Here is a 1,406-nt window from a genome sequence, read left to right as displayed (position 1 = left end):
CTGCCTGCCTGCCTGCCTGCCTACCTACCTACCTACCTACCTACCTACCTACCTACCTACCTACCTACCTACCTACCTACCTACCTATATTCATTGTTCATAAACCTATTTCAAAATATCGGAGCTATCACTTTAATGAAGTGCAGAATAAAACTAACAATGTTTACATAATGCACATTAATCTATATATCACATATTTTCCAGTGAAGAAAGCCACTGAAATGGTTAAAAATAAATTCATAAATGTAAAGTGAACAATCTCTTCATCTTCAAAATGCGTCTCTCCTCGTTCCTTCCCAGAAGACGACCCCACACATAAGGTGGATGATAGCAACACTCGAATTCTGATTGGATGCTTGGTAGCAATCATCTTCATCCTTGTGGCCATCATTGTCATCATTCTGTGGAGACAGGTGTGGCAGAAGATTATGGAAAAGGTGAGCTTGTCTTAATTTTTCTATCAGCTTTATATTGCAATCAATCTTCTGCTTTTAATTTGGTTTTTCACTCCGCTAATTCTTTATTGTAGGCCTCTCGCCGGAGCTTAGATGATGAACTAACTGCTAGTTTATCAATACGGAGTGATACATTTGTATATAACCACAACCGGTCGGGTACAACCAATGATCAGGAATCTAATGCTGCCTATGAGCCCATCTTCAAACTTGGCCCAGACTACCAGGAGCCATCACGGCTCATATGTAAGCTGCCAGAGTTTGTAGAGAGCTTAGAAGAGCCAGGTAAGACATCAGACACATGTGCACGGTCTAGTATAGCTATGTTTATGAGGACATTGCATTGACTTCAAATAATTTCTACAGCATAACCCTTACCCCATACTCAAAGGTACCTACCTGACCCTAAAACTAACCTAAACTCAATTCACACCTTAGTCCTAAACCAAACCCCCAACTCACCAGTGGTATTTAAACAAAATGGGCTTAGGTCCCCATATGTTCCATTGGTCCCCACATGTAGGTGGTTTGTCTTAAAATAGTCCTCATAAGTCACGAAAAACATGTACACACACGCGCGCGCGCACACACACACACACAAGTTTGCACAGCTATCCAATTGGGGACATTCCATTGACTCCCATTGCATTTCTACATCCTAACCCTGACCACAAACCCTAAGGCTAACCTCACAGGTACATACCTGACCCTAAAACTAACCTCACAGGTACCTACCTGACCCTAAAACTAACCTAAACTCAATTCACATGGTCCTAAACCCAACCCCCAACCCACCAACGGCTTTTAAACCAAATGGGGACACGACTTTTGTCCCCAAATGCACCAGTTGTCCCCAAATGTAGGATTTTTGTCTTAAAATTGCTCCCAAATGTCACCAGAAACACACACACACACACACACACACACACACACACACACACACACACACAC

The 1,406-nt window shown here is 42.4% G+C and overlaps 1 protein-coding gene across 1 annotated transcript in view; it reads left to right on the top strand.

Annotated features, from left to right (window-relative positions):
- Nucleotides 1-1,406, top strand: part of LOC106532036 (discoidin domain-containing receptor 2) — a gene marked incomplete at its 5' end in the record, with an annotated part of 12,919 nt that overhangs the window by 4,227 nt on the left and 7,286 nt on the right. Inside the window, 2 exon segments of the mRNA XM_014028023.1 lie at nucleotides 301-437; nucleotides 530-740. Of these exon segments, the coding sequence (XP_013883477.1) occupies nucleotides 301-437; nucleotides 530-740 (348 nt within the window).

The sequence above is a fragment of the Austrofundulus limnaeus genome, unplaced genomic scaffold (genome assembly GCF_001266775.1).
Source record: "Austrofundulus limnaeus strain Quisiro unplaced genomic scaffold, Austrofundulus_limnaeus-1.0 Scaffold711, whole genome shotgun sequence".
In the NCBI taxonomy this organism is placed as follows: domain Eukaryota; kingdom Metazoa; phylum Chordata; class Actinopteri; order Cyprinodontiformes; family Rivulidae; genus Austrofundulus; species Austrofundulus limnaeus.
Note: the sequence above shows the minus strand (reverse complement) of the source record. Positions and strands in the feature narration are given on the sequence as shown.